We start from the raw sequence: 16,385 nt of genomic DNA on the forward strand, positions 1-16,385 counted from the left end.
CACCTTTAGCCTGGCCCTTGCCAGACTGCCTCTTAGACTAAATGAAGCTCCTCCTAGGGAAACAAGGGAGCCCAGCAGGGTTGGTACCCTGGACCCTGGCAGATAACTAAGCAACCTGCTTCTCCCTTCACTTGTCTCACATAGGGCAATGCAAATGCCCTCCCTCCCAAGAGGTCAAGTGTGTTTCCTGGGATTCAGATGGTGCCCGCCCAGGATCTAGCATGGACGAGGGAAATAAATGCTTGACGAACCAAACTAGATGGGCCCATGCAGTCTATGGTTCTCCAGCCATTTTAATAATAGGGCCCCCTGACCATCCATCCAAGCCCCATGCTGGGTTCCCCACACAAGCAACCCATCTCCTCCCTAAGACTGTTCCCAACATTTAATTCCAGACCCCTTCCTAAATTCCAAATCCCTGTTGTCAGGTTCTCAGTCTTGTCCTTAAATCCTTCCTGCTCATCACTATACCTCTTTCCCTTGGCCAAGTTCTAATATCCTCATGCCTCCCACCCCTCAGGCCTCTGCCCACTATACCCTCATCCCCAGACTCACCCAGGAATAAAACCTCGAGGTCCAGTCGGCACTTCAGTTGGCACTACAGGGAGGTGACGGTGAATGTGTCCTCAGGGTGAGGTTCCGCCATGGGCCCCAGGAAGCCGCTCTTGGGGCCCCCACCCAGGCCGGGATGCGCCTGTGGCATAAAGCCTGGATACCTGTAGGCGGTATCCTGCAGGGGCAGCAGCGAGTCCCTCGGCACGGGAGACAGGGTCAAGTCACTAAGGAGCGGGCAGCCATAGCCAGCAGCAGCTGCAGCGGGGCCACGGGGTGGACCGGGCGGCCGGGCCATCTCCAGTGGCTCCTTGTCGGCCTTGGGCGTGGCCGGTGGGCTAGCCAGGTGTGGGGCACTGAGGCACGCGGCCTCCGTCCTGCCCAGGAAGTCAGCCAGCAGCCCCGTACCCACCTTGCCTTCATAGGGTGGGCTGCGTGCAGCTGAGCCTGGAGGGTACCAATATGCTGTGCCCTTGCAGCTGGGGGAGTCATAGTGGGGCTGGCCCAGCGTCAGGTCCCGGCAGCTCAGGTGGGCCTGGGCTGCAGCCGCATGGCCCAGGCTGGCTCCCTGGAGCCCGTGCTTGAGGGGCTCACAGGCAGCCAGTTTTGTGGGTGGCGGCCGCAGCTCTTCCTTGAAGCCCAGTGTGGGTGAGCACGTGGGTGAGTATGCCTTCTGCAGGCCAGCATCAAACACCGTGGGAGGGTGTGCCAGTGGCGGGAAATGCTTGCCATCCAGCTCAGGGGCACCCAGGCTGGGTGAGTCGCAGTGGAAGCCTTGGCCGAAGGTGCCGTCAGATGGCGTGGACGGGTTCATAGAGTAAGGTCCCATGAAGTCACAGGGGTCTCGCTCGCCCACGCCAAAGGCCCTTGACTGTGAGGGCAGTGGTGACATGCTGCTGTCCCCACTGTAGTAGTCCAGGCCAAGGTCTGGGCTGTCCTGGAACAGCGGGTTGACCGGCTGTGGCTTGGGGATGAACTTGGCTTTGGCTGCCGCGCCACCCCGCTCTTTCTTGGCTGAGCAGGCCCCGCCGCCCCGTCCACCCCGTGGCTGCCGGGGCCCAGTGCTCCGTTTGGATGGGTAGCCTGAGGCAGTGGCCGAGGCAGATGATGGGAAGCCCAGATGTGAGGCCTCGAACAAGTCGACCTTCTTCCGCCGTCCACGACCTGGCTTGGAGCTGCTCTGAAAGAGGACACTCTGGTTCCAGTTGTAGCCGGGGGCAGATGATGCCTCATTCCAGTCCATCATAAGTTTTTCCAGGCTGGACAGGCTCGACTGGCCCTCACTGCTCGAGGCCTCACTGTTGGCACGCCTAAAACCGCCGCCCACTGGCTGATTGAACTGGGTGCTGTCGGAAGATGACTCCGAGAAGGTCTCAGAAACGGCTGTCTGCTGCTTCACCTTCTGTGGCGTGTAGTTGGAGATGTCCAGGATCACGTTGGGCTCACTGACGTGGCAGTCGAAACCGGGATTGTAGAGCTGACTGAAGGCCTCTGAGGCCCAGTCTAGGCCTCCATAGCCCTGCCGGAAAGGCCACTGAGAAGCCCCCGCAAACTGCCGACAGTTCTCAGGCGAAGGCTGGAAGGAGGAGGAAGAGGAGGAGGCGGCAGAGGCGGCGGAGGTGGCAGAGGCTGTGGTGCCCTTGGGCACCATGTAGCCACCGGGCGAGACAGTGCTGGCCCGGCTGTCACAGCGCAGGGGCGTGGGGGCTGAACCAGAGAAGGCAGCCCCCTCAGAGCTGTTGAAGAAGGAGGCCTTGCTTGGTGGCAGGCAGGGGCCACCAGAAGGAGGTGGGGCGTAGCCAGCGCTGTGGGCACTGCTGGGCGAGGCAGGCAGGCTGTTGCCGCTGCCATAGGCAAAGCTGCAATCCTTGCTGTTAGCACAGTCCTGACCCGTAAAGGGCTTTGCTGGGGCGAATACACTCTGTCCAGCCCCAAAGCCACTGTACTGGGGAGGGTAGGTGTTGGTGGGCGGGTGAGTGGTAGGTGAGCGGGCCACGGCTGAAGATGGGGGAGCCAGCTTCGGGAAGGTCTCGGCTGCCCGGCAGTCTGAAGTGGCGGGGGTTATCCCGTAGCTCGCTGCCCGGCCTGGCGGGAAGGTCTGGCGAGTGGGCAGGACAGATTGGAAGGAGGGGTCTGCCCCAGCCCCACTGCTGCCCACTGCCACTGGGCTGGCCTTGGCTCCTCGGCTGGGGAAGGTGGTCAGGCCCCGCTGGGCAGGCAGGGCACTTGTTGGGGGCCCTGCATAGTTGCCCGATGCCTTCCGGGATTCAGGGCGCGAGGCTGAGAGGGCAAAGTCCAAGAGGTCAGAGGAGTCATCCGAATCGAGTAGGGAGCGAAAATATCCGGTGAAGAGGTTTTGGCGCTCCTGGCTGAGCTCAGTCTGGCCCGCAGGTGTGCCTGTGCTGTAGTAGCTGCCACGGCCTGAAGCCCCACTTTCTAGCCCAGTGGAGGCAAAGGCTCGGGCCTCGGTCCCCTGGAACCCACAGTTTCGGCCAGCTTGCCCACCTGGGTGCCCATGGTGAGGGGCCCAGCCACCACCCTTGTCCCCGGCCCACTCAGTGCCGGTCTCCCCAAAGCCTGGGCCACTGGGCACCTGCTCTGGGAACAGAGTCCCGTTCTTCCGGGAACGCCGTTTGCGCTTGGGCTTCCCAGTCACGGCATCCACCTCCCCCCGGCCCCGTTTGCGGGGGTGCCCCAACTCAGTGAGGCCGGGGCCCCCCATCCCAGCAGCTGCCACTGTCACCACCTTCTTTTTCTTGCCAATGCCCTCAAAGAAGTCACTGAAGGAGCATCGGGCTGCCTTGGCCGCATGGCCCCCACCCCGGCCACCAAAACCGCCTGCTTTGCCACCACGCCGCCGGAAGCCCTGCACTCGATGCAAGAAGTGGGAGATGCTCTGGGTGTCAGGTGCCTGATGCACTGACTCGGGCTCACTGGGTGTCCAGCAGCGGGGCGGTGAGCACCGCCCGGCACATTGGCTCTGGCGGTTCAGAAAGGCCAGCTTGGCAAGGACGTCTGAGTACTCAGCCTTGCTGTCGTTGGCGTCTGCGGCGTAGGATGGCTGGGGAGATGCCAGCTTCTGCTTCCGCCGCCGCCGTTTCTTCACCTCCGGCATCGCCATGGTGGCTGCTGCCACGGTGGCTGCCTCGGCTGCCACCACAGCTGGTTCCTTGGGCTTGCCAGGACCCAGCAGCAGGTTCTTAGGAGGACGGCCACGCTTACGCTTGAGAATAATGGGCATCTCGCCAGGTGGGAAGACCACCACCACGTTCCGTCCGTTGTTCTTCATTTTCAGCAGCGGGGTGGGCTCAGCTGACACGCGCAGGCCCAGCTCCTTGCCCTCCACGCTCAGGCTGCTGCTCAAGGACGATACCTTGTATGTGGTCTTGTTACGCCGTCCCAGTGATACGGGAATCTTGGCCATCTTCACCACCATGCGCCGCACACCCCGGCACTTGCTTTTGCGGGTAGGGACCACTGGGATCTGGGAAGATTCTGGCTCCAGCTCTGGGACTGGGCCTGGGCCTGGCAGGGCAGGAGGTGGTGGAGGCGGTGGTGGCGGGGGCTCGGCCAGGGTGGCAGCCAGCCCTGTGGGCATAGGCAGGGGCAGCAGGCGGCCCTCAGGTCCAGCATCTGCCTTGCGCCCCCGTCCGGCTTTCCGCCGGCGACACAGGATCTTTGGCCTATCAGTGCGCCGCAAGGCGTACTTGGGGTGACCCTCAGGCCCAGGGGGGCCATGGGGTGAGCACAAGTCCAGGCGCAAGGGCTCAGCCAGTGGGCAGGGCCCTAGGGACTGCTGGGGTTCCAGACGGCGTCCGGGGACATCAAGCAACTTGGGCAGGGGGTCAAGTGCCTGAGGGTCAAGAAGCTGGGACTCAAGGGAGTCGGGCAGGGTATCCAGGGCCTGGAGGGCCAGGCCTGGCAGCCCCAGAGGATCAGCAAGAGGTTGCAGGGGTGGCAGCTCCAAAGCTTCCCCGAGCGGCTCTAGTGCCTGTGGGTCCAGGAAGCGGGGCTGGGGGTCCAGGAGCTGAGGCTCCGGCTCAGGCGATGGTGGCTCAAGGGCCTGGGCCTCTAGCAGCTGGGCCTCAGGGCAAGTAAGGGAGGCCAGCTCACTAAGGATGTCGGCGTCAGCGAGTTCTGAGTAATCAGGGCCGTCTGGCTCAGGCTCTGGGGGCAGACCGGTGGCCGCAGTCGTGGCTCCAGGACTATGGCCTTGGCCGGGCTGGGGACTGTCCCTAGGCTCAGGCTCAGGCTCGTAGAGGGGGTGGCTGGGCCGCTCAGATTTGGCGTGGGGGGTGGCCCGCTCCTCAGGACTGCGGATGCTATTGGCCAGGCTGGGGGAAGAGAAGAAGCTGTACTGCAGGTCACCAGGGGGCGGGGCGGGCGGGCGGCTCAGCCGGAGCCCCCCACAGTCCAGGTGCACACCGCTGTGCTGCAGGTCCTGGGAGAGCCGGGTCAGGTCCTTCATGATGTCAATCAGCTGCACCACCGGACGCAGGCTCACCCGCCCGTTGTCCCAGCGACGTCGGGAGCTGCTGCCGTCCCCGGCGGGTGTGGGGCAGCGGGCCTGTGAGACAGGACGGGCCGCCCGAGGGGGCAGCGGGTCGTCCCCCTTGGCAAGGACTGGTGGGCGCCGGGTGCTGGGGTCCCGGCGTGGGGGTGGGCGCGGGTTCTCAGAGAAGGTGTGGGCGAAGGCCTTGTCAGGTGGACTGGCGGGGGGCCGCGCGGGAAGCAAGGGCCGGGGGGTGGGGGGGCCGCCGGGGTAGTACTTGGGCTCCCGGAGGTAGTCAGGAGAGCTGCACACGGCACTGGAAGTCACCACCAGGCCCTGGGGCTTCACACGCATCCTGACCTTGTCCTCCGAGGGCCGCCGGGCGGGGCCGGGGCTGACATGAGGGTGCGAGAAGCCGGGACCAGGACCTGCCGGGCAGGATAGGCAGGAGGTCCCTCAATGAATACCCAACTCCTCATCAGCTCCCCATATCCTCAATGAGCCCCTGCACCCCTTTTAGTCCCCCCCCCCAAGCCCAATCCACTTATTGACCCCTACCTTTTCCCAAACCACCACATGAACCAATAAGTGGGCCCCAGTTCCACTTATTGACAGCTCACCCCTTTTAGGCCCTAGTGGGAACAGGACACCTGCCTCTGAGCAGGAAAAACATCAGCAGGGCAGGGTGACCATTCCCGATCAAACTTAAGGAGAGGGCCAGGAAGTCCTATCAAGGGCAAGGCCTTCCTCCTTTTTGCCGCATCCCCAGGGTTCCAGGGGAACCCCAGCCACTCACCCTCGGCTCTGCCACCTGGGCTGTCACACTGGAGATCTCTGTGGGCAACAAGACAGGCAACAGGAGATCTGAATGGTCTGCTGGCCAGAGCGCACTGCCCACCTGACCTATCTACCCGTCCACTGGCCCGGTCTCCTCCACACACCACCCCCAGCTCCCTTGATGCTCCCTCTAGCACACACACCCGGCTGACCTTGAAAAGAGACGGCCCCCGTGCCAGGGGGCTCTGCCAGTCGCTGGCTGTCAGCTGGGGGTGCTGTGGAGCAACTTCGGCCTGAGCCCAGGCCTCGGGGCGTGGACAGCGCCTGGAAAGGACCATCGCAGCTCAGGTTTAGTGAGCACCTACTGCGCGCCAGGCACTGGGCTGGAAGCTGTCCAGGCATCGTTTCATTTAATTCTTCATACCAGTCCTGCGAGGTAGGGGCTATTAATAACCCCATTTTGCAGATGAAGAAATGGAGGCTCAGAGATTGAAGTAACATCATTCATTCACATTATTTATGGAGTGCCTACTTTGTACAAGGACTGGGTAGACAAACATCAGACAATCACAAATGACTTAATTATTACTGGGATAAAAGCTGCAAAGAAAAAGTGAAGAGTGTCTGAGGTCAGAGCAATCACACCAGGGAGTCACCAATAATAGCTCATACTTTGGGGACACTTTCTCTGATGCCAAACACTGGCCTAAGCACTTTATATGGATTATTTCATCTAACCCCCTTGCAAATCTGAGACCAATATGGTTACCACCCTCATTTTCACAGATGAGGAAACCAGGCACTGGAAGGTTTTAAGTACAGTGAGCGCAAGATTTCTGTCCTGTTCATTTCTGTGTGTCTCTCAAAACCCTGATCAGCATATGGCCCACAAGTGTGTTTCAAAACACATTTACTGAAGGGATGAATGAACGAATGAGGCACACAGAGCACTCAGCCCTGCCTTTCCCATGAGCCTCTCTTTCATTCCTCTCCAGAACCAAAAGCGTGACCCAAGGAGGCGGCTGAGGGACGGAGGGAGACAAGAATGCAGAAAGGGACATTTTCTGACCCCTCGTCCACCTTTATCAGAAAGGCCCTCTCTGAACACACCCCCATCCCACCTATGGCCTCGGTCTAGTCCCTGCTATACGTACATTCCTAGAGCACTCTCTACTTTACCTTCACAATATTTATCACAACCGCAATCATTTACTTGTTTAACTGGCTGTTCAGTGGGTCCCCCCAGAGAGTGGGCCCTTCAGGGGCAGAGATCGAGTCTGTCTTGTTTACTGCTGTGTCCCCTGACCCCAGGGCCTGGGCTAAGGATGCTACATAAATATTTACCAACAGACTCCCTGAGGTGGTCTGGGCAGAGCTGGGATTTACATCTAGGCATATGCGACTTCCAAGGGAGCCTGGAGACTCAGAGCCCTGGCTGATCCACAGGAGCTGGCATCTTGGGGAGAAAGGAGCTGAATGGGCCCTACCACTGTGAGGGTCTTAAAGACTGACCCCGACAATGCCTAGTGTGTTTGGCTCTGATCTGATCCCCAGAGCCCATACCCCATAGATACATGGAGACTCTTACTGGCTGCCATACTGTCTGTCCATTGCTGGCACCCCCCAGGAAGACTGCACAGCTGACTAGACCAGGGACAGGATGGTGTGGATAAAGACACTCCCCCACTTCCCTTTGGTGGACACCGATTTGCAACCTACAAAGCACCACCACATATACGACCAACTGAATTCTCATAGCAACCTGGGAGGCACAGTTTATAATGCCCGCATTACAGAGGAAATAGGCTCAGAGCAATTGTGTAACTTGCCTGAAGTCACATAGCTGTTAAGTGGCAGGATTCCTAATTCTGCCCTATGTCCAAAGCTTCCTTGCACTCCCAGCTCCCAGCAACTCTCCTGTAGCCACTCCTGAAAGTGCTCCTTCTAGAGCTGTGGTCTAATTTAAGGCTGAGAGAAACCTTAAAAATCATCTAACCCACTGGCTTCCAAACCCTGGGCCTGGGGGAGCCGTGTAACATTCCAGATACCCAGGCCCTAGTCCAGGGAAGTCTGACTCATAGATCTGAAAGGACATCTGAAAATCTGTATCTTCAATCAGCTTGTCCAGTGGGCAATGTTTTAGTGCCACCTCATGCCTCTCTCATTTTACAGATGAGGAAACTGAGACCCAAAAAGGGAAAGAGACTTTGTCCAAGGCAGGGGGAGGGCCCTTCTATTGCTCATCCAAGCAGAACATCCTTCTGTCCTTCCCTCTCTGCAGGTCCCAGACCTTAGTGGCTCCTCAGTGTCCCACCTACTCAATCATTCAGGGTTCTGTTCTATGCCTGGTTATAGACTGTGGACTGGCCCCTCGAAGACCAGGATCTCTGCTTCAAGAAATCCCACCGTTGCTCTTGCAGGAAGGACATTGGGTAACACCCTCACAAAGGAGGGAAGGAGGTTCAGATTCTGAAATCCCCACGTCTGATTTCCAGCAGTATGGTTGACCCATGGCTCCTGATGCCTTCCTTGAGATGCCTACCAGAAGCCACCCTCCCTGCTCTGCAGACCTCCCACTTAGGGCCAGAGGGTGTGATCTTGGCAGAAGAGAAAAACCTCCTCCCCAGTGGTTGCTTCTGTTCCACCCACCCATGAAGACCTTTGGGCAAGTCCTCCTGCCAGACCTCCTGACTCTGTCCACTGCTCTCTTATAGCCTCCAGGATCTGAGGGAAGCAGCTGGCTCCCCTCCTTACCACACCCAGGCAGCCATTTTCTTGGACCCCTCCCAAGGGCACCACCTATCCCATGTCTGTGAACAAAGTCTAAAGGGTCCTTCTGTCCCTCTGTCTGCTTCTGAGCCTACCCATGGGGACAGCAGGCGGCTGGGAGGGGGCTGGAGGCCCCAACCTGCTGTGCACAGTGCCGGGAAGCGCCAGCCCACATCCTTGAGTCCCCAGCCCCACCCTCCCTGCTGCGGCTGTGACCACCCCACCCCTTCCCCAGACCGCCTCCCCTCCCCCACCCGCAGCCTCCCCAGGGAAGCCAGACTGCCAGCCCCAGCTCTCACTTCCGGCCTCATGACCCTCTCTCCAGCCTGCACACTCCTCCCCCCAACACCATTTCCCTCCCAGCCGGGATTGAAGGCCCAGGGATGTCCTCAAATGGAAACACTGCATCAAAGCGGGGCTATTGCTGCTGCGGTGAGACCCCCCAGCATCTCCCTGGATCTGCCCCGGCAGGAACTAAGCATCACCCCTCTCAATCTCCTTCTCTTCTGCCCCCTCCCACCCACCCAAATGTACCCCAAGATCTTTTTCTAACCCGACTCCGGCCCCAAATCATAACAAAAATAACAATAATAAAAATAATAATGGCAACTGTCACTTATTTGGCATTTAAATGGGGGCACAGAGAGGTTAAGTTATACCCTTAAGGACAAACAGCCATGACATAGAAGAGTTGAGTCTGAATTTAGGTTTGTTGGGCTCCTCTCAACCGAACTTCTTCACTGTCCAGAGAGTCAGCCCCTCTCCTGCAGCCTCCTCTCCTACAGCAACTGTTCTAGTCCCAACCACCAGTTTTAATCTTTGACTTCTAATCTACTCCCTGATAGCTCCCTCACCCCCTCCCACCCCGGTCATCCTGATGCACTACTCTCCCTTGCCACTAGGTGTCCCCTTAGAGCCACTGATGCCCCCAAGGGGAGCAAGCCCCGCCCCACCCCCTGGAGCCATCAGCCCCCCCAACAACACAACACACCCCACCCCACCCTATCCCCAGCCACACAGAGCTCCTTTGTGCAGCCCTCGCCCACCCCCTTCCTGCCAAGAGCTGGGCACCTGGCAAGCAGGTCTGTCCTAGACCCGCCCCCTGCCAGCCCCCTGCCCTGGGTGCCAGGTGTGCAGGCATCACAGCCAGCTCTGGTTGAACCCGAGGGTCACCCTGCCGGGTGGCCCTCCCTTCCTCTCTCCGAGGTCACCCAGGGACTGTGCTTCCCGCCCTGCTCCGCCCCCATCCCCTCCTGCCCTTGGCCCTTCCAGACTTCTGTCCTTGTCTTTCCTTCTGTCTCCCGGAGGACTCCCCTCCTCCAGCCCCACCAGGCCCTCCCCACAGCCTCTCACCCCCGCCCACCTCCTTCCCCAGAGAGCAACATGTTCCACCCCCCCTCCCCGCCCAGGTCTGAAGAACTCCTCCTCCTGGAAAGTTGCTGCTGGAAAGGAAGTGACTTCAGCGATTTGGCCACAAGGCTGGGCACTGCTGAGCCCAGCTCAGCTGAAGGTTTGCCCGGCCCACCTCAAAGCGCAAATGGAGCCATGTGAACACACCACCCCCTGTGTGCACTCAGAACCCTGAACACACACTTCCCCAGTGACACACGGAGAGATGCCAGTATATATACACCGCACCATCCCGGTGTACCCACATATCACCCCCGTGTATTCAGATTCTTATCTACACACCTCTTCAATGTACACTAGCATCCTGTATACATACACCATCCAGTACAGCACACACAACACTCCAGTATTCCCATACCTGCACAGGACACACTGATTTCTGCACACTCATCATACCACACACACAGCCCTCAAACATCTCCTAGCTCAGTCCACTTATGTAACTCCTGTATGCAGAGCCCTCTACACTTAAGGACAGAGCCCCCCGCCCCGTACACACCTGCTTGCACGCATGCCTATGTACTTGCACATAAGATGTCCTGTACTTTTACAGTGGGTACACACACAGCCTTGTATCCTTTTCCTCTCATGGCCCAACCTTTCCACCCTTACAATCCCAGGAGGCCCCGCCCCCAGACCTCAGGCTCCAGGAATGCTCCCTTGGAAGTTGGGTGGGGTCCCCAGGCAGGCTGGGCTCTAGGGAGCTTCCTGGAGCCCTGAGGCTTCATGTGTCAGTTCAGGGAGTTGCCTCTGCAGGGCAGGGTAGCCCCACCTGGCCTCTATAGCTCTTGAGCCTGGGTGGGCTAATGTGGGCCAGGAGTAGGGAGGCAGATTCTGGCCCCTCTCATCCTAGGAGGGCGGCCTAGCATACCTGAACTACCCAGGTCCTCTCAGCACCTCACCTGGACTGGCCTCTCAGCTCTCTGCTTCCAGACTTTGGTCCTGGGGGTCAGGCGCACATATGAGGCACTCTGGTTTCCACCTCTGCCCTGAGTTCAGCTCATTGTCACAAACCCTTTCCCTTCCCAGTTCTCTCAGGTCATCAAAGAGCAGGGAAGAGTCCCCACACTAGGAGGCAGGAGTCCAGCGGCCTTGCTGTATACCCATGGGTCTCAGTATCCCATGTGAAATTTGAGTAAGTTGGGTTAATATATTGATTCTATCAAGGGCCTCTTTTTGGCCTAAGCTGGGAGGGGTGAATCCCTGCTCGGATGGGGAAGTAAGTCCCCTGATCTCCTCCACTTCCTGCGGGTAGCCCAAGCACAGACCTGGCTTCCCCATACGTTCTTACCTACCCGAGCAGGCTGTGTAGACAGGCCCAGCTCAGCAGGAAAGGCCTGTCTTCGCCAGTGATTCGAGGGTGGTCTCCTTCGCAGCCTGAGAGTCGCCCCGAACTCGGGGCCCTCTGCACACACTTAGCAGGGTGGGCTTTGGGGTCCAGGCCGATGGGTAGTCAGGCAGGCAAGCTCCCATCTGTGGAAGCAAACACAGCACCACAGGCATAAGCATGGACACAGGGGGACCAGGAGACCGTCCTAGATGGGGTTCACCTTTGCACACAATTAGATCAGCTCAAACCTCACTTCACTTGGGAGTTGTGAACCTTGAAACATTAGGTTCCTATTGGGAAGCTGTATCTTTGTATGTGTAGGTACACGCATATGCATGAACATGAATACCTACGCTGTGGTGGAGAGAACCTGGTCTTGGGGAGTCAGAGAGTCCTTGGCTCAACCCTCACTAACTATCTGATCTTGGGCAAGTCAGTTAACCTTGCAGGCTCTCAGTTTTCTCATCTATAAAATGGGGAGATCTTGTGAATGGGGAGGAGCACTCTGGGAAAACTTAAAAGCTAGGAGCTTGTTCAAAGTGATGGTGTATATAGATTTCCAGGAGGGGGTGTATATGCAGCTGGCATTTACTCTTCTCTATCAGCTACTGGTTACGTCTCTTGTTCTCTTAAATAGCCATAGCCCTTCTCACCACCCCCCTGCTTCCTGACCATTTGTATGCCTCCTTGAGGTCTGCACTGCAGTCCAGAGGGGGTCTTGGAACCAGGCTTCATGGGCCTCCTTGCAGGTTCTAATTGTCTGGGAATTTGTACCATGTTTTCCCGAAAAATAAGACCTAGCCAGACAATCAGCTCTAATGCGTCTTTTGGAGTAAAAATCAATATAAGACCCTGTCTTATTTTACCATAAGACCGGGTCTTATATAATATAAGACCGGGTTTAATATAATATAATACCGGGTCTCATGTTAATTTTTGCTCGAAAAGACGCATTAGAGCTTATTGTCTGGCTAGGTCTTATTTTTGGGGAAACACGGTATGTGTGTAAGAGATCCTGCCTGTATAAATGTATGTCCGTGTTGAGTTGTCTGGGTACATACACCTGCATGTGGGTTCCTGGGTTTATTTAGCCTTCTGTATGCTTCTCTGTGCATTTCTGTATGTCTGTGCAGGTACATCTGTGTTTATGAGTGTACATGTATGGGATTGTGTATTTGCTCAGTTGTGGTCTGTGTGATCAGCCGTGTGTGTGTGTGTGTGTGTGTGTGTGTGTGTGTGAGAGAGAGAGAGACAGATGTGTACTTGGGTTTGGTGTCTTCAGTTAGACATGTGGGTGTGTGCATCTGGGTCTATTCAGCTTTGTGTATGTCCGGCTGAGCCTGCATTTGCATGCCTGCGAGGACACAGGTGGAAGTGTGTGTGCCTATGTGTGACAAGGTGTGCCCAGCTGTGGTCAGGCTATGAGTGTGTCTGTGTATGCACACACTCTGCTTGGCTCTCTGCATCCCGCTGTGTCAGGAACAGAACCAGCTTCTGCCTGTCTCAGAGCTCTCTGAATGTGTGTGGGGAGAGGGGTGGGGGGGAGCGGCTGATTCTCTGCTGTCCCTGCAGGTTTCCCATCTCAAGGCCTATGACTGCGGGCACTGGTGTCACTGTGGATCAGTGTGGCCTCCCTCCTACTTGTGCATTTCTTTGGGTTTTCAGGGTCACGGTATGACAGCGTGACTGGTCACAGTGTCCTTGTGGAGCTGTTTCACCACGGATGGGTCAGTATGGGCTCATGCGTGTGTCCATGCATGTGTGAGCTGTATGACCTTACATTTGTGTGTCTGTGTGTCAGTGGGCCCTTGTGCCGTGTCATTGTATGTCTGTGCCAGTATAGCTGTGTGAGTGTCAACGTGTGTGAGAGGATCTGTGTGCCATAGTGTGCCTGTCAACCAAGGGTGCCTCAGTGTCTGTGTGGTACCTTTGTGTAACTCGTTAGTACGTGTGTGCGCATGTGAGAGGCCCTTTGTGAGACAGTGTGTGTCTGTGTCACTGTGTTTGTATGCCTGCTTCCTTCTCTCTCTCTCTCTCTCTTTCTCTCTCTCTCTCTCTCTCTCTCTCTGTAGGAGCCAGACAGCTCCCCAAGCCTGGATTAGGGACAATTTATCCACAGGCAGAGAAGGAGAATTCCAACCTGCCAGAGTCTCCCTCCTCTGATCTGTCCCCCCTTTCCCCGTGGTTGGGTGGGCACAGAAATGCAGCCCAGCAGCTCCAAAGCCCTCAGGGAGCCCCCACCCCTGCAGCTCCCCAGAGGCCCAGGAGGGCAGAAAAGATGGAAATCTGGGTGGCTCCAGAGCCTTCCAGTGGAGGTGGACTGGCTGCCCTCATCCAGGCCCCCACAGCTCAGCTCATCTTGGCCCTGTTTTCCTACATATGGTGGTGGTGGTGGGGGGAATCTGCATGGGGTCTGCCTGGCCCTGGGGGCTGAGGGGAACCAAAGGAGCAAAGCTGCTCCCAGCTCCTCCACAACCTGATACATCCCAACTGAAAAAAAAGTCAGCTCTCCCACCCCCTGAAATGTAAATGACTGGGGAACTTGCACTGTGCCCACACAGGTTGGGGGAGCCCCTGGGAGACAGGGGACAGTATGGTGCGGGGAATGCAGCGAGAGGGGGAGCAGGGGCTGAGCTGGGACTAAGGCTCCCTTCACGGTGCTCCAGGCGCAAGGCAGAATCACATGTTTCCCATTAGCTGCTCTGGCCTCCTTGTTCAGGGGGTGTTGGCTGGGGGAGATTTGTTCTGGTTGCAGACACCAGCCGAGACCACACAAGAGAGAGAGAGAGGAGAGAGCGAGAGAGAGCGAGAGAGAGCAAGAGAGAGAGAGAGAGAGAGAGAAAGAGAGAGAGAGAGAGAGTGAGTGCCAGAGGGAGGGGAAAAAAGAGAGGGAGAGCGAGATACACAGAGACACAAAGAGGGAGAGAAACCGAGACACAGAGACATGAGAGACAGAGACAGAAACTGTGAGACAGGCACATACAAACACAATAGCAGAGAGACAGAAAGAGACTGGGGGACAGGGACGGTGACGGGGAAAGGAAGGCAGAGATGGAGGGGCAGTCAGAGGCTGAAGAGCGGGTGTCAGGGAGGCAGAGTGCGAGTCAGACCAGGTGGGACGGAGAGGGACAGTGCCAGAGGGAATGGCAACACTGGGGAGGCCAGTCTGACAGATGGGGACCAGAGGGTGATGGAGAGAGACAGAGGGAGACCTCGCGCAGGGCCAGGATGAGCCAGGGAGAAGGGCTGGGTGAGAAGCCGCATGGGCAGCAGCAGGGTCAGGAGGGCAGGGGGTGGAGGACGCAGGCAGTCAGGTGGAGAAGGTGGCAGTATGGGCCGGGGGAATGGATGCTCTGAGATGTCCGGGCGGGGGTGGCCAGCGCGCCTGGAGCCTCCCGCCTCCTGACCCTCGAGCCTCAGAGAGATAACAGGCCCGAATAGTGCTGACTTGCGGTTCAGAAATCCAATATCCTCCGCGGCACACTAATCGACTACCTGAGCTCCCGGCCCGCGCCGAGCTGCCCCGATTAATCCTGCGGCTCCACAGCTTTAATTAGTTTAACAGTTTCAGGGGCAGAAGAAGCAGGGAATAGGGTCCCCCAGGCCTGCGGGACACAGCCCCCCATGCGAACCCTGCTTGGTGCCTCACCTCCCCAGTCACACCTGCCCCAGTCCCAGAGGGTCCTGTTCCACACCGTCAGAAAAACACTAGGTCCTTCCTCCAGGGGAACAGTCCCCAGGGTTGGCACCTGGGTCAGAAGGTAGGTCATGTGAGACTGAGGCACCCCTACCCCCAACCCATGAGGGCTGGTTTCCTCTGGCCAGCCCTTTGGGGCCCTGTAGTCTCCACAGGAAGGTCCCACCAACTGTCATCTCCACACCACTAGGCAACATGTTGTCTCTTTAGGGTGACAGACAACCTCCCAACAGCATGAGATAATCACACATATCACTCCCCACAACAGCATGAGATGGGCACATGGTGACATCTCACACATACCCAACAGTCAGAGATCGGCATACGAGTCGGTGACTGCCCTCCTAACAGGATGACTGAAGCACATAACCTGTCACTTCCCCTAAAGCATGCGATGGGCACATCTGATACTCCCCGACAGTATGAAACAAGAATATAGGCTGTCATCCTCGCAATGGTGTAACTAACGTACAACCAATCACGCACCCCCACAACCAATAATGGGATGTGAAATACACGGAGAATCTGTGTGCGAGATCACACACACATACAGATAAACAAGCCTCAGCTTCCAGGTGTGAGAAGGCTACAGATCCCCCAACCCACAGTACAAGCCAGGGAAACGACCTCACTCCTGCCCTCCGAACTGCAGCATGGGTACACAACACATCACCCCGACTGCTTCAGACAGGTGACAGCCCACTCCCACCCCTCCCCCAGCAATGCCAGCCTGGGTGGTGCTGTCCTCTGCCTGCACAGGCGTCACAGCTCACAGGGCATGAATGTCACCCCAGTACTGCCAGAGCCGGGCACAGCCGCACGTTGCCCTAGTGACAAACACCACTGGCCCCAGGAGGAGGTGGGGGCGCATAGAGCTCTGGGTGTGACCTTAGTCCCTGGACACCAGGAGGGGAGGCACCATGGTTTCCCTCCAGGGTAACCCAGTGGCCCAGTGCTGGGAAGGAAGCTGCCTGGGCACACAGACAACCTGGAAATGGCACCACCCTAAGCTCCCCCCACCCCATTGCTAACTGAATGTAGTTATCTAGGGAGGGGGCAGAATGAGTAAGGAAGCCCCAGGAACTCTTCCTACAAGACTTCTCAGAGATCAGTGGAGGGGAGACAGGTCATGGGAGACAGGTCATCAGCACGCCCTCAGGGCCCAGGACGGAGGAGGGAGAGGGATAATAGCTTCAAACCCCCACTGCTACCAAGGGAGCCCCTCTTTCTTACAAAGGCCCCCCTCTCCAAATTCAGGCCATACAGCCTGACAAGGAGGCCAAAGTCCAGGGGCATGACTCACCCAGGGAACAGGCCCAGCCTGCTGGCCAGAGGGAGGAAGGCTAGGAGCCAAGGGG

The 16,385-nt window shown here is 57.8% G+C and overlaps 1 protein-coding gene across 11 annotated transcripts in view; it reads right to left on the reverse strand.

Moving 5' to 3' along the window:
- The window catches only part of AHDC1 (AT-hook DNA binding motif containing 1), a 63,953-nt gene that overhangs the window by 9,778 nt on the left and 37,790 nt on the right, over positions 1-16,385 (reverse strand). For 7 of the 11 annotated variants that reach the window (XR_004423831.1, XM_033113985.1, XM_033113984.1 and 4 more), the window contains 3 exons: positions 11,296-11,473; positions 6,034-6,264; positions 556-5,472 (listed from right to left, as the gene is read on the reverse strand). Coding sequence is in view for 10 of the 11 variants with exons in the window: in XM_033113985.1 (XP_032969876.1) it covers positions 599-5,472; positions 6,034-6,223 (5,064 nt within the window). In the remaining variant the exon portion in view is untranslated. Of the gene's footprint in view, positions 1-555; positions 5,473-5,840; positions 5,879-6,033; positions 6,265-11,291; positions 11,474-16,385 lie in introns of all 11 variants that reach the window. The other 4 variants (XM_033113989.1, XM_033113990.1, XM_033113991.1 and 1 more) reach the window with 4 other exon arrangements.

The sequence above is a fragment of the Rhinolophus ferrumequinum genome, chromosome 9 (assembly GCF_004115265.2).
Source record: "Rhinolophus ferrumequinum isolate MPI-CBG mRhiFer1 chromosome 9, mRhiFer1_v1.p, whole genome shotgun sequence".
Lineage (NCBI taxonomy): Eukaryota > Metazoa > Chordata > Mammalia > Chiroptera > Rhinolophidae > Rhinolophus > Rhinolophus ferrumequinum.